We start from the raw sequence: 19,064 nt of genomic DNA on the forward strand, positions 1-19,064 counted from the left end.
GAGAATCCACACAGGAGAGAAACCATTTAAATGTGATATTTGTGAAAAAGGTTTTAGCCGTACGGCCTACCTTATGGGACACATGAGAATCCACACAGGAGAGAAACCATTCAAATGTGATATTTGTGAAACAGGTGTTAGCTGTAAGTATGTCCTTAAGCAACACATGACATTCCACACAGGAGAGAAACCGTTCAAATGTGATGTTTGTGGAAAAGGTTTAAGCTGTAAGTATGTCCTTAAGCAACACATGACAATCCACACAGGAGAGAAACCGTTCAAATGTGATATTTGTGAAAAAGGTTTTAGTTGTAAGTATGTCCTTAAGCAACACATGACAATCCACACAGGAGAGAAACCGTTCAAATGTGATGTTTGTGGAAAAGGTTTAAGCTGTAAGACTGCCCTTAAGGGACACCTGAGAATCCACACAGGAGAGAAAGCATTCAAATGTGATGTTTGTGATAAAGGTTTTAGACGTATGGCCTTCCTTATTATTATTAAATAATTTACTCTTCTGTCTAGTTTTTTTTTTTTTTTTTTTTTTCACAGATTGCAAAAAAGCAGATAATTGTTGAATCTATTTAATTTTTCAGAGTAAATATTAGTGAACTAATTATTAACTAGTTTATTTAATAATAGCCTTAAAAGACATGGATATAATTAAAAGAGTGGATGGATGGAAGCATAAACATGCAGACGTTCACATGGACTTATTACACACGCGGACATCGCAAACGGAACAGGCTTCATCTGACGGGTAATACTAAGACCCGGAGACGGAGTGAATGTGTCCCCGTACTGTATTCACAGTCTGTAATATCACCAAGTTTATCATTGTACCAGTTGTTTGAGGTACAATCTTTACCAGGGAGCAAATATTTATTCCTGATTATGGTTTTCCGGAGTTATTGTGTGATTGCGTTACTGTCCATACATTCAAATCAGTCGCTTTTCGTTGAAATTCACCATTTTTAACTCAAAATAGATCATTTATGTGAATTGTATAGATCCAATTAGTTTTTTTTCTGGCGGGGGGGGTTGTCGTCATAGGCTGTCCTTGCACGCTGGAGGGTCAATCCGTTCCACTCATAACTAGCATACACACACGTAATTTCTCCGCGGTGGTCTAATACACCTTTTTGCGTGACGTCAGCACTTAACTTAGCAACGCACGCTGCCATTTTAAGAGTGGTAAACATTTGCCTGACAACCGCTATTTACCGCTGATATCACGGTGGAGATTTTGCAGTATGGCTGATTTTTATCGTATAATGCCCAAATGGAAATTATGGATCCAAGCACTGAGGCAAACAAACGTAGATGAAACTACATGGAGCCCAACATCAAAGTGGTCGTATGCTTGTAGTAGACATTTCGTTAATGGAAGGTTGTGTATTTTTGGAATCTAATTTCTTCCTGACTGATTTTATGACATTGATTATGAATTAGCCTACATTTAAATTGTAATTTATTCAGTAATGACTGACATGTTTATGGCTAGTATGTCTACCTTGAAGACAAGCAACATTTAATTAACAGTAAATATGCAATGCGTTGACTTGTATATGAACTGTAAGTATATTAAATAAACAAATGTGCTTCATATACCCATTTATGTTTTAATTTAGGCTGTATTATATTATTAGCGGCGCTAGCCTAGCAAAGCCACATCGCATAACGAGCCAATTATCATAATGACACAGGCCTATATAGACACAAAAACACATACATAAGCCTACCTTAAAAAAAATATGCATCCAAGCTTTTGTGAGTCCTCATCTTCTCCATTGTGTAGACGCCAGGGCTGTTAATGAGCTACTCGTAAATATCAGACCATTGGAGATCTGGCCATGTCGTTGGGTCATTTTTCCATGAACCTTGAGGTGCTTGGTATGGACATGATTCCAAACCAACCAGATGTAACTTCCCTTCATATCGGTGCTTGGCCTTTGGCTCTAATCTGATGAAATATTCGTACAACACTGAGTAAAACCTTCGTGTTGTCCGCGGTAAATAGTGTAAATAGCGGTTGTCAGGCAAATGTAAACCCCTCTTAAAATGGTGGAGGGCGTTGCTAAGGCAAATGTTCAGGATGATAATGTCACCGCAAAAAGGTGTATACAAATCTGGCAAAGCATTAGGAAGGAGCCGTTCATTAATTCCCCTGCCCTGCACTCCTCCCACTCCAGAGCTAAACATGTCGAATCGGCCACCCGCAACACCGACTAAACTGCCAAAAAAAAACTATGCAACTCATCACGCACTCCTAGTTACAGAACAGAGCAGTCCCCGCTGAACTTTTGTGTCTGTGAAGCTACATCTGTTTCTGGTGAAGCTACAAACAGGGAGGGAGTGGCTGAGCAGCCTCCATCAGCTTCACTTGCTCAGTGTTTAATATGAACATCATCTTATCAGTGCTACAGAAGATCTGTGGGAAAAAGTAGTGTGTTTTTGTGGACGAGACTGATTCCAGAGATTGTAGAATCTGAAACATCGTACGTTCATGATATCTTGATAGCTTCTAATATTCTGGCCCCGATGGATGAAGTAACTGATGCATCTTGTGTCTATATTGGCTAATCATCTGGAATAATATCATCAGGATAATTTAAATTAGGTAATTTAAAATTAAATTGATCAACAGTAAAACTGCTCAGATTCAGTAAACCATTGATCCCTGAGGGGAAATATGGTGACATTAATGCTGTTCTCATTCATACATCTTTATATGACATATCCATTCATCCATCTTCAAACCCGCCAATTCCCATTTATCAGGGTCGCGGGGTATATGACATATGATTATAAATAATTAAAAAGGAGCAGTAAGAATAATCCATGTCAGTACAATCCATAGCTACCTTTCAATTGGAGCTTACACGTGGTTTTAAATTACACTTTTATTTTGACATACATTTCTGTTTAATTATGTTTTTTTTTATATTATTCATTATGTTTACTCATAGGAGTTGAAAACCAATATTTTCTGGAAAAAGATTGATAAAATTTCTTAAAAAAAAAAAACAGAATAAAAAATAACAATGTGGAAAACACAGAATTAGAAGTAAAAAACATGGAGTTTGGAAAAATAAAATGTATTTTATAGTGCCCTATGTAAGTCCTGTAAATATTTGCCAATAATTTAAATTCAACTGTATTTATATAGCGCAGAATACAACAAATCAATAATAATGCATTGACAGTATAAAATTCACTGTTATATTATGTTTTTGTATGAACTTGAGGCAGGGCATCAAAGGCGGCACAGCGAAGGCGGCGCAGCGAAGGCAGCACGACAAAGGCAGCACAGATTGCCGAAGGCGGTGCTATTTGGTGACGGCAGCACGGCAAAGGCGGCGCGGCGGAGGGTTGGTTCAAACCCCCCCAGCTTACCATGCACGCAAAAACTCAGATATGTCTGCCAGCAGGTGCCGCTATAACCAAGGTCAACATGTTTTGGCCTATAACTCCCACACCGTATGTTGCACATTCAAAAACTTCATAGCCACAGATTTCCTGAATAGCACTGAATCAGCTGGGCTAGGCCACGCCCATTTCCGCCTGGAATTTTTTGGCGCTAAATTGCAAAAACTGAAAAATCTACCTTTTCAAACTCCTCCTTTGAGTTTTGTCCAATCAGCGTGAACCTTGGCACGCAGATTGGACCAGATCTAAAGTTGTGTAAAGGATTTTGTTCAGTCAAATAATGTGCATAATATTAACGAGTAAAGTTTTATAGCTTGCTATAAAAACATGAACTGTTGCATATCTCGGTCAAAATAAATGCTAACAACACCAATTCTGAGATCCTTGGTTGGCATGTGACTGTGAGGGTATGCGCCAAATTTCAATAATGTAGGTTACTAGGGAGCGCTGCAAATATGGGAAATTTATATCTCCTAAATGGCAAGACAGATTTTTACCAAATTTGGTGGGTATAAGTATAGCCCTGGGTTCTAATCGCGATTCGTCAAAGTGGGCATGGCTTATTACAACATAAACAACAATTTATTTCAGCTCAAGTATTATATTGAGGGCTGTGAAATTTACAGGGTATATATAACAGAGCACACAGACTACCCATACCAAAAAGTATATAGCACTATAAACAGAGAAACATCAAGCAATATGAAAGTCGATCAGATTTGCACAAAAATTGATGCATTTTGGCCTGTAACTTGTGCATTTTAAATCACAGCTTCATAAACATTATATCCACGTGTTCCCTAAATACAGTTGCATCTTCTGACATAGGCCGCACCCACTCCTGAATAGCACTGAATCACCTGGGCAGGGCCACGCCCATTACTATTACAAAACTGCAAATGACACGTTGGCCTGTGTCCTGACGCTCGCCCCAAGCCCGCCATCCTTTATGATGTACTTCCATGGGCTCCGCAAAACCTGGGGGCCGAGACTAGCGGGAAGGCTTGACCCCCTTTCATAACTACTTGCAATTCTAGTTGCAATTGTAATTGTAAAAAATAACGGTCACTTAATTGACCCCAACCCTGACAAACACTAATGATATTCAAATCAACTATAACGCCAAATACAATAAGTAATCTCATAGCATTCGTCACTAAATATAGACATATGTGGCGTAACAGCTTTTCCACTCATCACTAAATGTTTTTATAGATCCCTGTTTTAGCAATCATGTAATCAAATGGCAAGAAAAAAGAGCTGATGTTCCCACCTCCTCTAGAGACGTATCAGAAATGCCAAAGCTGCTCAGGCCCATATCGGTGAGCGTATCCTCCAGCTCTCTGAACAGACTAGCGTAGGCTCTGTGTTTGAAGCCTTTGCTGGGCAGCAGATAGGTCAGCTCCTGCCCAATCATCTCAATCAGCTTGGCCTCGGGGACGTGGTGGTGGATGAGATTAGTGATGCTGTCGACATCCCCTGGGAGGAAATGAAGAAGACGCATGGTAGTAAAGGAGTGAGGAGCCTTGTATCTGACCTTACACTCAGGTGGAACAAGATAAAAAGGAAGATTGTCCATAGTCAGAGCTGAAGAGATCAGTTAAGGGAATATCACCAAGCACACATACACAAGTGGATACAGATTTGTGACGATTCACTTTTTTTCTTTCAAATAGAGACTATTTTGTGGTTTTCTTCAAGCTTTTCAAAAGTTACTGAATCTGTGTAGCCTTGTAGCCTGTAAAAATGTATTACAATGGTTACACAAACAATCTCAACTCATGCTGCCTGAGTAGTTCACTTGTCTTGGACCTAAGCAGCTTCAGCATTCTCCATTTTCACCCAAACAACACAGCTGAGGCGGTATATATCATGTGACAAGATATTGCATTATTAAAACGTTACAAGATGTATCATCGACGGTACGATTGGTATCACGGCGAAGATTGAGATTTTTTTTTCCAATCCATCCACTACTACACACTACATGTGATGGTTTGTTTTTATTCTTTTATTATTGTTTTGTTTTCATATTGAGTTGATGAGGTAACACCAGAGTAAGTATGCCCAACTGTATTTTTTTCTTGTCTTTTCTTATTTCCTAAAATCTCGGATTGTTGTCGCAAGCCCATTACCGTATATTGTATCGCAACCTCAGTCCGTCCCACCTCTATTTCAAAGCTTTCCTATCTGCAATTCAATTCAAGCCAATCAGAATGAACACTGGACATATCTAAGTAATTCTTTGTATCTACACTTGTCATTTCAGATTTACACCTGCTCAGATAAAGTTGTTTTATTCATGTGTATATGGTGGGGTACGTCTATACAGATGTAAAATTTTTTTATTTTGCCTGGTGAAAACTGGACTTCAAGATATTTGTGAGTCCCGTAAACTTAAGATGTCTAATGTATAAAAGTTTTGACAAGGCAAAATAATGTAATTTCACTGTGGCAGAATGGCATACATCTCTATAATCTTGAATCTGTATAAGTTAAAACGGCTAGAGTGGAGGAGACAAATATCTAGCATTAGCTGCTAACCTCTGTGTTGATAACAGGATAAATGTGTTCAGACAAGGTAAATAAAAAAAAATAACATATCTTTATTCTAAATAAATACCCTCTAATATGTTTAAAGCAAGGTTGAACTTTTTGTTCCCAATAATGTGAAAAGACAAAGAAAGGCACACAGACACACTAGTTAAAGGTGTTCATATTGCTGTGAATTATCCTAAGGATGGGTAAACTTAGTAAAATATAAAGCTAAAATATGTCAACATCATGAACGATTACCATCCAGCACTCTGTCCAGATGCTGCAGCTGGTTCTGAGACTGGTCTTTGTATCTGGTGCAGACAGAGCAGGAACAAGAGCAGTCTAAGGCACAGTCGCAGTCATTCTGAAAGGATGTGAAAAGACAAAGAAATGTGGAGTTTAAAACAGGAAAGACCAGGATGAGACTGTATGAAGCGTTGTTTTTCCCCCTCACCTCCCTCTTTCTCAGATCCCTCCTTCGGCGAACAAGAGTCAGATAGAAACCGACTCCGAAGCAGTTTTTGAGAAAGAGTGGAGACCCAGAGCAGTGCAGCTGCCCTTTGGAGATGATGGCGATGCGGTCGCTGAGCAGATCAGCCTCATCCATGTGGTGAGTGGACAGGATCACAGTTCGACCTAAACAAGGCAAGCAAACAATAAAATCTGAATCCATGTAGGTGCATTATGAACACATAATTCCCAAACAGTTGGCCTTGTGTATAACCTTGAAAACATCTCCAGTTTCCAAGAATTGAAGCCATTTTTCCATTTTTTTCCTCGATGATGTTTTATATTATTTAGTGCTCTGTCTTGAATTTCATTGATGGGATTTAGATTGACAGGAAAATTACAATTATTATCTATCCTCTAGAATATATTGATGCATATTTCCACTTTACCAGTAACTCCAGGGTTACAAATGGCTTCATGTCATGTTCTCAAGGTGAGCACTAAACACACACCTGGCTATTTATACACCAGGTCAGGAAATGGATTGGATGTGGAGCTCAAACAGTGTCCAAACATGAAATAATTCTACAATGTACAGACTTGAATGTTTGACTGTCACACGATTACTTTAATATGGTGCTACTTATTTATCATTTTCAAATCTACATTTGTTTTTGTCTATTATTATTATTATTATTATTATTATTATTATTATTATTATTATTATTATTATTATTATTATTGTTGTTTTTATTTTATTGTTTTGTATGTTCTACAATTTATCTTTCTACAAAAGAATGCAATATCATTTCTGTTTCTGGGATAATATACCTTAATAGAGGGAAGCTTGAGAAGTGAGGAACTTGATTTATTGATTGATTTAGTTATTTATTTAATATGTAAAACATCAAAAACACAATTGTGTCTCTGTAAAGATGCAATCCTTGTAGCATAACATATACATAAACTAAAAAAAATAAGAACTGATACATTTTACTGCTTCTAAAACATAAAAATAAAATCTTTAGTTGCAGCCTAATGTATCCAATAATAAACATACACCCCAAAGTCTTTGGCCATAATGTCAGGGCTAAACTTGACACACACAAGCATTTACCTAACTCATCTTCTTCACTCCTTCTGTTTCCTAGAAAGAGTCTTTGAGTTTTCTATGAAAAGCGCTATATAAAACTGATTTATTATTATTATTATTATTATTATTATTATTATTATTATTATTATTATTATTATTATTATTATTATTATAATTATTATAATAGTGCAAATATTCCTTTACCACTTCTATATTTCAGCAGGAGGTCCCAAATGGATCTCCTGGAATATGGGTCCACCCCTGATGTGGGCTCATCGAGGATGACGACCTTCGACCCTCCAACAAATGCCATGGCGACGGACAGTTTCCTCTGCATCCCACCTGTGGTGACATCAGACGGATGAAGCATTGAACACCTGTGCTTCACACACTGAGGACGGAGCAGCCCACCTGAGAGGTTCTGAGCCTCGTCGTCTCTCTTGTGAGGAAGTCCCAGATCCACCAACATGTTCTCCACCTCCATCTCTGCCTCCGCACGGGTGCGACCCTTCAGCAGCGCATAGAACAGGATGTGCTCCTCAACGGTGAGACTAGAGCACAGCAGTGTGTATAGTTACACGCTATATACACACAGCAAAATCAAAATCCATTGATAACTTTTCAAGTTATCGTGTACACAAACACACAAACATACAAACAGACAAACACACAGAGACAAACAGACAAACACACAAACACACAGACAAACAGACAAATACACAAACACACAGACAAACAGAAAAACACACAAACACACAAACAGACAAACACACAGACAAACAGACAAACACACAGACAAACAGACAGACAAACACACAGACAAACAGACAAACACACAAACACACAAACAGACAAACACACAGAGACAAACACACAAACACACAGACAAACAGACAAACACACAAACACACAGACAAACAGACAAACACACAGACAAACAGACAAACACACAGAGACAAACAGACAAACAGACAAACACACAAACACACAGACAAACACACAGACAAACACACAAACAGACAAACACACAAATACACAGACAAACAAACAAACACACAAACAGACAAACACACAAACAGACAAACACACAAACAGACAGACAAACACACAAACACACAAACAGACAAACAGACAAACACACAACAGACAAACATACAAACACACAAACAGACAAACACACAAACAGACAAACACACAAACAGACAAACACACAAACAGACAGACAAACACACAAACACACAAACAGACAAACAGACAAACACACAACAGACAAACATACAAACACACAAACAGACAAACACACAAACACACAAAGAGACAAACACACAAACACACAAACAGACAAACATACAAACACACAAACAGACAAACACACAAACACACAAAGAGACAAACAGACAAACAGACAAACAGACAAACACACAAACACACAAACAGACAAACAGACAAACACACAAACACACAGACAGACAAACAGACTGACCAACATACTTTCATTTCCGAAAACCGCTTTCGATTTCAAAAGTAACAAATAGGCTCACTGTTTAAAAAGGATGTTGTACTGTGGGCACATTCCCAGAGAGGTGCGGATAACATCTATGTCTGTTCGGATGTCTCGTCCGTTAATGAAGGCGGTGCCTGACGTTGGAGGATAAAGCCCAGTCAAGATGGACCTGAGAGGAAAACAGACACATGTACATATATGCTGCTAAAAGAAAACATTTACACAAAAACGTTCAGTTATTTTGAAAGACTATCATTAGAAGTTTTGATCCCTCCTTGGGTTTTTGTCATCTTTGCTTACAACGTTGTCGTTTTTCCAGCACCGTTGTGTCCGAGGAACGAAGTGATCTGTCCCTCGTAGAAATTGATGCTGAGGCAGTTAACGGCAGGACGTGAGCTTCCGTCATACACTTTCACCAGATCCTGAATCTGGACGCCCATCACCAGGCCCACAGGGTCAGGCTCGAAGAACCGCTGACCTGCAGGTACAGGAAATACACAACTCGAGCATGTTAAAGGGAATCCTCACCTTTTGATCAACATGATTCAAGATTTTTTTCCCCCTGACTCCTTCCTGTAGTAGCAGTAGAAGTACTGCTACTTGATTAAATTGTGCTCAAGTACAGGTACAAGTAAGTCATACATAAAATACTCAAGTAAAAGTAAAAAGTAGCTCAATTAAATAGTACTCAAAGTAAAAGTTACTACTTACTTTCACCCCCCTACGTTTATTTTTGGTAATAAATCTTGCCACGGTTCCCTTGCATACAGTAAACATCTCATGTATAAACTTAAAAAGGAAGAGACCAAATCTTGCACAATTAAAACTTAATTTATTTTCTACAAAGGCCTCTGTATAAAATAAAAGATTTGTCAAAATGGACAATTCTTTTTTAAATAAATTAACACCAATGAATTCAATTAAAAATTAAAAATAAAGTATGTATAGATACATTTATGAACTCTAGAACAGAGAAAATAACGGTGCACGGTGCATTATGTCTAATCTGGTTGGTCGGCAATGATGTGATGTATTTGATTGTTTCCCTTTTTTTGTAGTTTCACAATGTTCGTTGATCATTTTAAAACAAAAACAAAAATTTTACTCAGTAATGGTAGGGTGTAGAGATGTAATTAGTGTCTTTACTTCTTTTAAAACGTACTTAAGTACAAGTAAAATTACTGATTTGTAAATATATTCAAAATAGTACAAGTACTCATTAAAACAACTCTAAGTACAGTAATGTGAGTACTTGTAATCTGTCACTTTCACCTTCATCCTGCTGCACGTCTTCTTGGTTTGGTGTTTCATCCAGTCGTCTCAGCAGCTCCTTTTCCCTCTCCAGAAGGTCTCTCTTACTTTGGTGCTTGCAGGCTTTCTTGCTCGCTGAACCATTGAACGCTGACCTCTCTGGTGCGTCTTCACTGATGACATCCTTCTCTTGATTGTCTGGTTCAGGTTTATCAGGAACTGAAGAAGGAGAGGGGTTGGTTATACTTGTTTTATTGGTACAAATTATTCAAACTCTCAAAATTAAATGTGGTATAAATTAGCTCTGTGTTGTTTAATGTTAGGTTTTCCAACATTTTCTAAACCAGGGATCACCAACACCATGCCGGCGAGCACCAGGTAGCCCGCATGGACCATGTGAGGGGGTTAGTACTTAGTAAATTTAAATACTGCTGATAAAGCTTTAGTATTAAACTAACTATCTTTAAATGAAACATTGTGACAAATATTTTTAAGTGATGTAGATTTGGTTATATATACCGGTAATATGATATCATATATTGTAAAATATGACATAATTGTTACATTTTAGAAATGTTACATGCTATATGTTTTACTTTTTTTTGCTCTATTATCCTATGTTGTTTTTGTTTTTGTTTTTTTTTGCACTATTATCCTATGTTGGTTTTTATTTTTTGCAATTTTATCCTATGTTGGTTTTTATTTTTTGCAATTTTATCCTATGTTGGTTTTTATTTTTAGCACTATTATCCTATGTTAGGGGTTTTTTTTTTTTTTGCACTATTATCCTATGTTGGTTTTTATTTTTTGCACTATTGTCCTATGTTGGTTTTTATTTTTTGCACTATTGTCCTATGTTGTTGCACTATTGTCCTATGTTGGTTTTTATTTTTTGCAATTTTATCCTATGTTGGTTTTTATTTTTAGCACTATTATCCTATGTTAGGGTTTTTTTTTTTTTTGCACTATTATCCTATGTTGGTTTTTATTTTTTGCACTATTGTCCTATGTTGGTTTTTATTTTTTGCACTATTGTCCTATGTTGTTGCACTTTTGTCCTATGTTGGTTTTTATTTTTTGCACTATTATCCTATGTTGATTTTTATTTTTTGCACTATTGTCCTATGTTGGTTTTTATTTTTTGCACTATTATCCTATGTTGATTTTTATTTTTTGCACTATTATCCTATGTTGGTTTTTATTTTTTGCACTATTATCCTATGTTGGTTTTTATTTTTTGTTTGCATTATTATCCTATGTTGGTTTTTATTTTGCACTATTATCCTATGTTGTTGGGTTTTGGGTTTTTTTGGGTTTTTTTTGCACTATTAATCATATGTTAGGGGTTTTTTTTTGCATTACAATTGCATAAATTAGGAGAAATAAAGTGTTTTATGTTGAAACTTGAACATTTCCTACATTTTTAAGTTACTGCGAGCCTTCCTTACTATCTCACCCTTAAATTAAAGTGAAACCGTGAACATTTAGTATTTAAGAAGTGCTTTTCAAACTGGGAGCCCTTCAGCCTATACAGAACCTATGAAGTAGCTCACAGTTTCAGAAAGGTTGATGACCCCTGTTCTACACAATAGAATGCCCTGTTAGGCAAGAACCAATGATAGCGTGGCTTTGCTGACTCACCATGGTCAGCCGTGTTCATGGGTGAAAGTGTTGCTTTCTGCCAGTAGGATGGCTGAAATATGAAGTAGAATGGGCGGCCAATGCCATATTGTCCTGCAAAAGGAGGAATTAACACGTATAAGGATGGATATCTTCTTAGAAGAATAAAGAAACACAGGTGCAGCACAAACCTGGGAAGACGTTATCCAGATACCAGGCCAGCACGGCGTAGAGAACAGCATCCAAGAGCATCATGAGGATGGAAGTGAGGAAGGAGTAAGTGTCCTTCTCCAACGGACTGGTGTGGATGTTGTTCCACTGCAAACCCAAACCCTGCTCCTCATACCGCGACAGGTACTCTGTGCCAAAGCCGAAGGCCACGGGAGATAATATGCTCTAAGGATGAAGACATTTAGAAAAAAAGTTAGGGGAAAACACAGATTTAGGACAGGGGTTTCAAATATGCTGCATGTGCCCCCAAACGATAGCTGATTCAAGATATATCAAGTTTCCTATTTTGGCGATATAGAAAATGACAATATCTCCTATATTGAGATGTATCTATATTTTTTTAACTTGTTTTTATTTATACAATCACACATTCTAAATCACAGTATACAAGTATTTAATATTCATAGAGTGCAGGCAAACAGTGCCCTTCTTTACAATTTTAACACATTTCAAATAGTCATTTTAGGAGTTCCTGCTTTTGTTACTTCTCAGTACAGCATGGAAATCACATTCAGATGAATTGAAGAATGCGTCTTAACCCAGACCTTCCGAAAAAAAAAAAAAAACAAGCCACACTACAGAACTCACTCACACGTGCTGTCCCTTAGAGGAGAAAAAGACTAAAGTGGCACATATTGTGCAGCTGTTTGTTATTAAATATGCTTGTGTGACCTTTTTCATCTGCAAACTTAACCCAGAATTGTCTTTTTTTGGTAAGCCTGTATTGAGTACAAAATATCCAGATTAATATTTTATATAGGCATTTTGAGAAAAAATATCGAGATATGAGTTTTGGTCCTACCCCAAACCTTCCATCTGGATCCATTTGGGCCCATCGGAAAGGTTTGCACATTTAAAAAGATTATTCTTACTTATTCAGATCATCTTAATCCAGAAACGTAGACCTTTCCCCCCCCCCCAGTGCTCCAAATTCATGTCTAATCCATCCATTCAGGTCAATCTCAAAGACAACCTCAGCCTCTTATCTGTCAGACAGAACCACTGCCACAGTCTCATTGAATTTAAGAACATGTTGGATGTCCTCCAGCCCACCTAGCCGCTCCTCTCTGTGTGTGTTTAACTGAGCAAAGGTTTGAACTTACAGCAGCCAGTTTAATGTTCTTGGTGATGCGGTCCTGCCAGGCGAAGCAGAGGATGTGAGGCAGGTAGAGGGTGAAATAGATGATGCCGCTGCAGGCAGCTGCCAGGTTGGCTTTGTTAAAAAAGACGCTCATGAGGAAACACTGCATGATGGTTGCCACCGTAAAAGTGAGCAGAAAGAAGAAGACCAGGATTGGATCGCTGTAGTTGAGGACTTTCCCACCCTGGGAGGAGAAAGAGATGCAGGAGGTGATATGCAGAGGTGAAAGTAACAGATTACATGTACTCATGTTACTGTAATTGAGTTGCTTTTATGGGCACTTTGGGTTTTTTGAGTAATTTCAATCAAAATCAGTAATTTTACTTTTTTGTATTACTTTACTTAAAAGAAGTAAAGTAATACATTCCATTTCTCCACCCAACCGTTCTTAATTAAATTCTTAATTTTTTTGTTTTAATATGATTAAAGGACATTGTGAAACATAAAAATATGAAATGACCAGACAATAATCTAATGCATCACATAAGAGCCAAAACAGTATTGAATGGTGGTTATTTTCTTAGTTTTAGCATTCATATATATATATATATATATATATATATATATATATATATATATATATGTATACAGTATATATATATATATATATACATAGAGCCTGATTTTTTTTTTTTTTTTGTTTTGCATTGAATTAATTGGTGTTATTGTATTTAAAAAAGAAGTGTACATTTTACACAGATGTCTTTGTTCCAATTGTGCAAGATTTGGTCTCTTTCTTTTTAAGTTTACACAGAGATGTTTACTGTACGCAAGGGAACCGTGACATGATTTATTATCAAAAATAAATGTGGGGGGTGAAAGTAACTAGTCATTTTTATTTTGAGGACTATTTAATTGGGAACAGTACTTCTACCTGAGTAGGATGTATCACTACTCTTTCCACCTCTGGTGATAATGTTTATGTTTATGCACTGATTCAAACATTATGAATGAAGAAATACAGTACATATCATATTTTCCTTCACCAGAGGGCAGTGTTACACCTACTATCCACCAGCTCTCCTGACCCACTGACAACCTGTACCCAGTTCCACTCTCACCCCAGTTGGCCTTTCTCACCATGATGATGAAGGTGAGCATAGCTGTGCTGGCTGTCATCATGATGAAGCTGTCGATGAACCACGTGTACCAGATGACCCCATTGTCCACCCCCATGGCTTTCAGGGTCTCTTTGAGGCGCAGCTCCTTCTCCAGCACAATGCTTTTGACAGTCATTGACACCGAGTAGATCCAGGCCAACACCATGAACATGGGGAAGCCCCTGTTCAGGGTGATCATAAAACTGGAGAAAGATGGAAAATAGTTGCAATAGCATGAATACAATCAAACATATTAAACGAAAAAATAAATATACAGAATAAACCCCGGCTGATGAAATGCATCAATACAAGTTCATTTGTACAATCAGATTTTTGCAGAAAGCAGAATCAGACAGAACCAGACAGCAGTCCCAGGAAAACCTAGGGTAATAACTCACAGTAATTCATTCATAACTTTTAACATCTACAATAGACTAACAAAAATGGTCCTGGTAATATTGCCTTTCTACACAATAAACAGTTGTAAATGCTCATGGTACCATGATCAGACAGGATCACTGATCCACATAACTGCCAATATCTGGCAAAAAGGATATTTGGTTATTGTCTGAGGTGTAGAGTTTGAGGTTTCCCTACTAGGTTGTACACGTGTAAATGGTCAATGGACTTTATAACCAGTGAGGTAGTCCCAAATATTGTTGGGAATAACAAGTTATTTTTGTAATATATACAGTAATGCATTCCTTTTTGAAGTAACTCAGTCGTGTAACTCATTACAAAAGTGAAAAGTGGGAATATATTACGACTTACAATTAAAATAACTCAAGTTACGTGCGTATTTAATTGAAGTGCATATTTGCTTGGTTTTCTCACTGTTTGCAATTATTTGAGGAAAAAAAATGATTATTATAGTTAAATCCCTGATAGCACACAAACAGTACATCTCGCCGACGTCGGCACGGTGAAGGAAGTTGCATCGGCGAGACGTATTATGGAGAGCGTTTGGACGATGGATTAAAGATGCTCAGCGTGGCCTCTACAGCTTATATTAACCTTTATTTAGCTCAGATCATTCAATTAGTGGAAATATCTTCATATCCATAGTCGAGTATTTACTTAAACCTGATAGGAATATGGCAATATCACAACAACAACAACAACAAAAAACAATATACTACCACTAAATAGTTTATTATGTGTGGTCGAAATAAAGAGAGACAGTTAATGATCATAAATGTATTTTCAGCAGCATAGCCAAAAGAGCCCCAGCACAAAACAGCTTCATCGAAGTGACATTTTACAGTTCTACATTTTATAAATGCTATCACCAATTTGGGGGGAAAAAAACACACAAAATGACGCATTAGGAGTAGAATGCCGACGCACGATCTGAGGCCGACATCGGCGAGACGTATGCGTGCTATCTGGGATGTAAATTATGGGGAACAAAAAAGAGCTTTGTGCTCCTGAAACAGCAGTATTTGAAACAAAACTTAGACCTATCAGTGTGATATAATTAATGTTTTGGACCAAAAGTAACTCAAAAGTAGTGTAACTCAGTTACATTTTAAAAAACAGCAAAATTGTAATACAAATATATTACATTTTTATCCCAGTAACTTGTAATATAAATATATTACAAGTTCAGAGTAACTAACCCAACACTGGTCCCAAAGTGCTTCACAATATCAGCTCGTTCACACTCACATATGCACACTAGTAGGACTGAGCTACCATGCAAGGTGCTAATTAACCAATAGGAGCAACTTAGTGTTCGACACATAGACAGGGATCAAACCCCCAACCTCGGGATCAGAAGACGACCCCTCTACCACCTGAGCCATGGTCTCCATGTCATCATGTTCTCAATACAATACAATATTTTAAGTGGGTTTGTTTTTTGCTGTTTTTGGCAACTATAGTATAAATTATGTTTCTTTATTTTTATTGTATCTTTTTATTTTCAGTCCTTGGTGTTTTCTCATTTTCCTGCTGCAGCAGTATTCAGTTCTTTTTTATGTGCAATATAGAAGGGACATTATGATGGTTAGTGCTTGGTGTTTTATTTTTGAAATCTGTGTTGGGGGAAAGCTGTAGATGGATTGAGTCTGATAAGGTATAAGGGCTCTATCTTAAATAGTAATAAGTTCAAACAACACAGTGTGTAGTTTGTCTTCCTGTAACTCATAGCTTGAGATGTATTTCAATTGTTCGAGTAAGCATTTTCATCAAAAAAATGTTTTTTTATTGATAATGCTTACAGTACGTATTTTACACAAAATGAATGAGTTCATCAGATCATCAATGCCAGTAAGCATGTCTACTTACTGGTCATCTACATAACACGGATATGGCATCTGTTGAACGTAGACCCCCAGGGGCCAGTCGTTGCCTGTGTGAAGCTTGATGACTCCATGTTCAATCATGTCCTGCAGGTAAGCAAAACCTCCCCAGATGTACCTCTGGTCCTCAATGGCGTCTGCTCTGGGACCAGGATCCCAGTACCTGAGAGAAAACACCAGAATGAACAGATAATGAGAGGAATCTGTGTGTCTATCAACAGATTTCAACATCCAGTTAACAAAAAAAAAACAAACCAGTAGAAATATCCAGAAGCTAAAGTCACTAAAACTCTGAATACACACACTTACACACACACACACACACTTACGCACAGAGCATTTACTTAAGCGGATAAATCTGAGCCAAAGCCCTTGAACAATCTGATTATTCAGTTGTATGGAAGCAGGATTCCTGCTGGGTTCATTACAGCCTGTTGTGTGCTATAAACAGCTGTAACTGTTTGTTCACCCCTGGGAGTATTGACACACTGTCTGCATATGAATGCCAGATCAGAGGGAAAGGAAAGTGCATGTCAGAGCTAAAAGCCCGGGTGAAGAGTAAATGCACAACAACCAAATTACCCACAATTAGGAAGACACACTGAACTCCACTGGGGAGGTTGTTCCCCCAGTTTGAGGAATGTAGGTAATCCAAGTAAACTGCCTCGTTCTTAGAGCAGGAACAAAATGGGAACAAGTAGCAACTGCAGGCCGGCTTAAATAGTCCTGATTGGATCAACCAGTGAGCACAAATGGAATCTATCAGATAGCTGCTACCAAGGCTTCAGGACTATGTGGCGACTATAGACAGCATAGATAATCACAGACAAATACACTATATTACATAAACATATGGGATATTGATTAAAACTATAAAACTTGAAACTATTCCTCCTTTGAGATTTTTCCTTTGCAACAATCACACTGAGTTTTCCCAAAACAAACGTCTACCACACACACAGCAACGCTATTAACAGTGAATACATCAAGAATAAAAAAAGATAACATTTTCCTTGAGACCCCACTGTATAGGCCTATGTAATGATGGGAATAACTTCCTGTGTGATAGAAAAGTTAGCATTTAGCAAGTGGCTAATCAATAACCACAGCAGTCTCAAAAGACTTTTGTCAGCTTGTAAAAAAATATAATAATTACATATAGTTGTGTGTAATCATTGATATCAGTCTAACTAGAATCACAATTCTTATTATGAAAAGACGGGGGGCAGAAGTTGGTGCTTTAAAGGCACTTGATATGTACAATGATATATTAATAGCTGAAGCACCTGCTTAACCCAACAAAACATTCATATAATTATCTATAATTATCACACAGGAAGTTGCACCCACAATCAGAGAGTAGATCTCCATTAATGAGTTAAAATACAATACAATAATAAGCCAAATAATATGGACTGAAGATAAGTCTACTTTGATGCAAAAGATAATTTATTATTTTTTTTTAGATTTTTTTAGATTTTATTTATTGTGGTAACATTGGATCTGCTGTTGTAGTCACTTTAGTCTAGTGAGGGAGTGCAAACAATACTTCAGTCAACAGAGAAAATGACTGTTTGTTTGATTTCATAATTGTGAACAATGAGCTATGTTTTGACTGATTCTAAGTAGCTTTAGTGTATTTTCTACATTTTGGATTGAGAAAGTATTCAAATTACAGTATCTGGCAACCCTGGTCTGGAATTATTCGTTCTAACACAGTGTTCCAGGCAAGCCACAGATTGACTTTACACATCTGGAACTCATTCCCTAAAACCAAACATCGACCCTGCACCGGCTTCCTCACACACCTGTCCTTGATCTTATTGGTACGCTCCACTGCATCGATGTCCATGCGGATCTTGTACGTGACATGTGGTGGGACGCTCATGGTCCAAGGATACATGTCCTGGAAGACAATTCCAGCCCAAAACTTGTTCTCCTCGAGCAGGTACAAGGCCTGATGGCTCATCATGGACTCATCCGTGTAGGGGACGAACTTATCCAGCTCGATGCACTGCAAAGAGACATATACATGTGATTTCATGACAGAAGAAGTAATGAAATAGTAGATTTTAGGCAGACACAAGGTAGTTAGACTTCATCAGCAATAGGGTAGTTCACAAAATTAAGATTCACCAAATTTTGCCAGATAACTTTTTGCATTGTTCCAATTGGCATTGTTAGCATCTGCAGCAGGTGCTGGTCATCGTTACACTGCATTAGCTTAGCATTAATAATAGCTAGCATTAGAATTTGCGAGCATTAGCATTATCATCAGCACTAGCATCAGCCTTAGCATTAGCATTATCATCAGCACTAGCATCAGCCTTAGCGTTAGCATTAACTAGCATTAGAATTCACTAGCATTAGCATTACCTAACATTAGCATCATCATCAGCATTAA

The 19,064-nt window shown here is 37.5% G+C and overlaps 1 protein-coding gene across 1 annotated transcript in view; it reads right to left on the reverse strand.

The window, feature by feature from the left end:
- The window catches only part of LOC114478769 (retinal-specific ATP-binding cassette transporter-like), a 74,028-nt gene that overhangs the window by 33,932 nt on the left and 21,032 nt on the right, over positions 1-19,064 (reverse strand). Inside the window, exons 13-26 of the mRNA XM_028472026.1 lie at positions 18,469-18,674; positions 16,647-16,823; positions 14,338-14,560; positions 13,220-13,441; positions 12,077-12,281; positions 11,907-11,999; positions 10,287-10,484; positions 9,315-9,492; positions 9,052-9,183; positions 7,922-8,061; positions 7,715-7,852; positions 6,422-6,603; positions 6,226-6,331; positions 4,703-4,908 (exon numbers count right to left, since the gene is read on the reverse strand). Of these exons, the coding sequence (XP_028327827.1) occupies positions 4,703-4,908; positions 6,226-6,331; positions 6,422-6,603; positions 7,715-7,852; positions 7,922-8,061; positions 9,052-9,183; positions 9,315-9,492; positions 10,287-10,484; positions 11,907-11,999; positions 12,077-12,281; positions 13,220-13,441; positions 14,338-14,560; positions 16,647-16,823; positions 18,469-18,674 (2,406 nt within the window). The remainder of the gene's footprint in view (positions 1-4,702; positions 4,909-6,225; positions 6,332-6,421; positions 6,604-7,714; positions 7,853-7,921; positions 8,062-9,051; positions 9,184-9,314; positions 9,493-10,286; positions 10,485-11,906; positions 12,000-12,076; positions 12,282-13,219; positions 13,442-14,337; positions 14,561-16,646; positions 16,824-18,468; positions 18,675-19,064) is intronic.

Source organism: Gouania willdenowi, chromosome 17 (assembly GCF_900634775.1).
Source record: "Gouania willdenowi chromosome 17, fGouWil2.1, whole genome shotgun sequence".
NCBI classification, from domain to species: domain Eukaryota; kingdom Metazoa; phylum Chordata; class Actinopteri; order Blenniiformes; family Gobiesocidae; genus Gouania; species Gouania willdenowi.